The sequence below is a fragment of the Pagrus major genome, chromosome 21, assembly GCF_040436345.1.
Source record: "Pagrus major chromosome 21, Pma_NU_1.0".
NCBI classification, from domain to species: domain Eukaryota; kingdom Metazoa; phylum Chordata; class Actinopteri; order Spariformes; family Sparidae; genus Pagrus; species Pagrus major.
The window spans coordinates 9615085-9619618 of NC_133235.1; the positions used below are offsets into that span (position 1 = coordinate 9615085).

At 39.0% G+C, this 4534-nt stretch overlaps 1 protein-coding gene across 2 annotated transcripts; it reads right to left on the reverse strand.

The window, feature by feature from the left end:
* Window positions 1–246: 246 nt before the first annotated feature.
* rpl36 (ribosomal protein L36) lies at window positions 247–3322 on the reverse strand. 2 transcript variants are annotated; one of them, XM_073491283.1, is made up of 4 exons: window positions 3188–3322; window positions 1813–1907; window positions 977–1111; window positions 247–371 (listed from the first exon to the last, which is right to left on the reverse strand). In XM_073491283.1, the coding sequence occupies exons 2-4, from the start codon at window positions 1903–1905 to the stop codon at window positions 282–284; spliced, it is 318 nt and encodes a 105-aa protein (XP_073347384.1). In that variant the 5' UTR covers window positions 1906–1907; window positions 3188–3322; the 3' UTR covers window positions 247–281. The 2 variants fall into 2 exon arrangements, with proteins under 2 accessions (XP_073347384.1, XP_073347383.1); XM_073491282.1 differs by having other exon boundaries at window positions 3280–3317.
* Window positions 3323–4534: the final 1212 nt, after the last annotated feature.

The window sequence follows — 4534 nt, forward strand, 5'->3', positions numbered from 1 at the left end:
ATCTTTTGAGTCCAGGTGGACATTTGTGCCAATTTGAAGAAATTTCCTCCAGGCCACAGCTGTATCTTGTGCAGAGGCATTAAAACAAACAAAAAAAAAACAATAATTTACAGACATGCTTAATAATACCAGTAAGTGGTGTAAATGGATACTCCTGCTACTGGTTTGGGATTAACATGTGCTGAACAGGGACCCGATGACCGCTGATAAATCAGCAAAAGCAAAGAAGAAAACAGACCATGTGGATTTTGTAGTTTAGAAAACTTTAATTAAGCAACAAATTAGTCTTTCTTGGCAGCAGCCTTTCTCATGGCGGCCAGAACGTTGCTCAGCTCCTCTCTCTTTCTCTTGGCCCTGATGTGAGTTCCAATCTGGGGAAGAAACATAGCAACATTAGACTGAATCCTTTCACCACCGTGTGAACTGAAGTTTCTATCTGCAGAGTTGTGGCGTATGTGGAAAGCATCATGTCCACTAATGGGGCACAATGCTTTACACCTGCTACAGTCTCAGACAGTGACACTACTCACTGCATCTGTAGGGCCAGATGAATAAAACTATAGATACGAGAGTACAACTCTGTACACACAAGCTGCAAAATCAATTATATGATATTATCAAAATAGCAATATGGTTAACTACAATATCAAAAACACAAAATAAAACTGTGGGAGAACAGTATTGTAATGAAGCACTGTCGAGCTGCAGAGATGCCCTGGTCTACAACTCTTGTTCTCTGGATATGAGAATGATAAACATGCCACATCATAAGGGTAGTTTTTTTTGGTTAAAATGAGGATTGTGCAGCCGGAACAATCATTCCACACAGTTGTGTACATGTGCACAAGTCTGTTTTCCACTTACATATTTATCACAGATAAGAGACATTAAGTGGAAAACGCAACTGTGGCCATTTACAAATTCACATTCACACTAGCGTGCATTTTTAAGAGCTGAGAGAGAAATCCCAACTTACCCTCTTCTTGATAAACTTGAGGGCTCTCTTGTCCTTTGACACCTTCAGCAGCTCCATGGCTCTCCTCTCATATGGAGCAAAACCGCACACTTCACGGATCATGTCCCGCACAAACTTGCTGTGCTTGGTCAGACGCTGTAATGGAAGAACGAGATATGGTAAGACAAATTTAAAAAAGGTATATTCTCCAAAGTTTTTATAATTAGATAATAAACCAGACAAAAAAGACTGTACATTTACCACTATCTTGGTTTTCCCCCTACATAGCCAACACTAAAGCTCAGCCCTCAGAGCTACAACATCGATAGTTTTACCACAATGCTTTATAATTTGTTGACATTTCACCAACACTGGTGTAGAACATTTGAGTTTAACAGGAAAACATGTCTGGATTAAGGCAAAGTTTATTTTTTTCACATCAAGGTACACAACTGTTGGAATTGTACATGTATCAACAAATCTCATGACAAGACCAAAACAGGCAGTTTTTGCTTTTATATATCAGGCTTTGAACACAACACACTTGTTTTTTTTTTAATCTTTTCATGGGAGTTGTTGGCAGTTAGAAAAATAATGAGCATCACCAAACCTGCCCTTATAAATATCTTTGTGCCAAAAATTTGTGTTACCACTCTACTAGCTTGGCAATTGAGAATCATAATTTACCTAAAATTATGAAGTGGTTTACAGCTGTGAGACTGGCTAGATGTTTTTAAAGCAGCTAGTAGGAAAAAAGAACAAACAGCAACATTCTGGCTCTCGATGACTCAGACTGACGACCTGTGTACGCTCTTTTAACTGCCCGTCACTACAGTCAGTTAACAGCAGGTACTCACCCCGCGACGACGGCTGTGTTTGGGAGCAGTCACATTCTTGGTGACTGGGTGGCCTTTGTTAAGGCCAACGGCCATGGGGTAGCGGATTCCCATTTCTGTAAAAGAACATAAAATCATAAATTCAAGTGCAAACGACAACACCTTTAAATAAGCCACACAAGTCCTAGTCCACACAAACATTTTTGGAATACATATCATTTTTTCTACTTTATTGAATATTGACAGACAGTCAAAAAGGCACACACCTCTAGTGTGTCGGGGAAAATTTTACTGTATCTGACATTGTAAGCAGCCATTTTGTCTACCTTTTCCATATCACCAGTGCCTATTTATGTATCTCTATATTAACATCTATTCAGGGCAGCATACCAACTCACTAATACTCCAATTTGATTACACAAACTTCAGGTTGACATTTGCCAATAATGCTACATACACTGATAATGTTGCCGTCTGTGTGATCATTTCCAAACAAATCTCCGTTTCTGCCGTCCTGACAAACACTGACAGAAGACTTTCCGAGTATCTTCACCTTGGAAGGAGTTTACCAATAGGGCCATTTTCAGCTAAATAAAATACTTTTTACAGGTCAACAAGGGACCAAAACGCTTAGACAGGGCTCTGTTTAAAGAAGAAACCTGTGTACATGTGAACATGGCCTAAATGGGGACATCACATCCCCTTCCAAACTATCAGAAGCATTTTCACTATTGGTGCTACACTCCTAGCATCTCCAGATGCTCACATCTTCTCCTGGCTCAGTGCTGTGTGGAGACTCAGCCGTCAGGCACTGAACAGCTACTGTTACAGTGTCACTGTAAATAAATGCAATAACGCACTATACATTTGATCAATCATCTATGAACTATGACTGATGCAGCCATTTTGTTCCCACAAGAAAGTGAGTCTTGTGAGCATAACAGTAGGAAACCTTCAGCTCAACCGTAGTCAGAGTGTACTTTAATAAAGCACTGCGTTATCTACCATTACCAGAGTTTATTTCCCTCAGATGTAAGCTCGTCTCTGAACATAGTAGCGGGTTAAAGCATTTATAAACACGTGTAATCCGTATGTTGTGTTTCCGTCATAGCCACTTGCCGATAATTTGCTACTTTCAGACAGGTTGCGTGCTACAACTGTCTCCTAACATAACGCGACTAAACTTGCTCGTTTCTATGTTTCATACAGAATAACACGCGGTCTTTGGTTGTAAGCAACAACTCGTGAGTATTTCAGGAGGTTAGTAGTTGCTGCAGTATGTTGAATGAACACAGGCAGAGACACTAGCTAGCCACCGCCGCGGCTACAAATGTCTAGTTTATAACTTATCGTATCGTTACAATACTGGACATAGATGTTAGGTGGAGTCAATAACCTTGATTCAAGTCAGTTTATTCGGTAGGAATCGATGGATGGCGGAGATTATAAGTGGATTTATTTTGATAGTTGTCGGCATCAATGTCTTACCTGCTGCTGTCTCTAATGGCGGTCAAGCCGGAAGGACTGTTTTCAGACCCGGAAGCGATATATATATTTTTGATACTTGAGCTGTGACGCCAGCTGAACAGCGCCCCTGTCGGCCTGGAGATGTTCTGCTGTTTAATTATTTGCTGAGAATCGCTTGTTCTTCTACGTTTTACAGACAGACGCATCATTCCAGTCATCACATAGAGAAAGTGTGTCTCATGGCAGCATCACTTTTCTTTTTGATATCTGTTACAGTTATTGAGTAACTGAGTTATGGATATTTTACTGTATTGTTTTAATGGCCGCATGTACTCATCAAAATCTCAAATAGTATAAATGCTGAATATAATCATACAGTTCCTTCAAAATGCCAAACACTAATTACCAGTTGTTTCACTCACTTCTTACCTGTTCAAACTCAACTGGAAAATCTGTTTAATCACCTGTCAGAGTATAAAAGAGGCCTCAGGCGACCTCTAGTGTGTCGGGGAAAAATTGGAGCAGCTTGGAAAACTAGGAGGAAGAGTGAGAGCAAGAGGAGAAAGGTGACAAAGAGGGATGTGATCCTATATTTCAGATTCTGGTTTGAATGTGGCAGTATCAATTATAATTTTACAGTCTGAATCTAGGAAGCTGGGCTGTGAGTTTAGCCCAGTTTGAGCTCATATGTGCAGTGTCTCCTATACTGATACAATCATTATGTCAGTGTAATACTTATAATGATATAATCACAGTATTATAATTCTGTATTGTACAATATGGCAACAGTCTTTATGCTATGTGTACCATACAACTGCAACCTATTTTGGGACAAAAAACAACCCTAAATTATACAATAAAAAAGAAGAAAAGAGAAATTATTTATATTTCTACACAGTTTTATACATCTGAATATGTAGCATAGCCTCTTGAAGCCAAACAAGTATATTTATTGTAGTGTTTTAAAGTAATCACACACCAGTGTTTAAATTGATGCTGTGTAAGAGATATATTCATATGATAGGCAATGGCAAGACACATTTTTGACAAGAGAGAACATGGTTTCGAGTGCAAGTGTTTCATTTTGCAAGACATTTGTGGAGATTTGAGTTTTGCAGAATTTGTGCTGCAGTTTCAGGAAATTTCCTTAAACAACTGGGAAAAAACTGTAATATATCTGTAACTAATGATTTTATTTGGATGTAATCAAATTGTTCCAGATCAGATTGTTATCACAATTATCACAATCACACTGAAACAATGTGATTTACATCAG

Bases quoted from the DNA above. Each gene is read 5' to 3' on its own strand.
- rpl36 (XM_073491283.1), bottom strand. From the start codon at position 1,905: ATGGGAATCCGCTACCCCATGGCCGTTGGCCTTAACAAAGGCCACCCA. The intron at 1,112-1,812 runs GTGAGTACCTGC...CTTCCATTACAG, and splicing joins AACACAGCCGTCGTCGCGGG to CGTCTGACCAAGCACAGCAA. The intron at 372-976 runs GTAAGTTGGGAT...TTTCTTCCCCAG, and splicing joins TCAAGTTTATCAAGAAGAGG to ATTGGAACTCACATCAGGGC.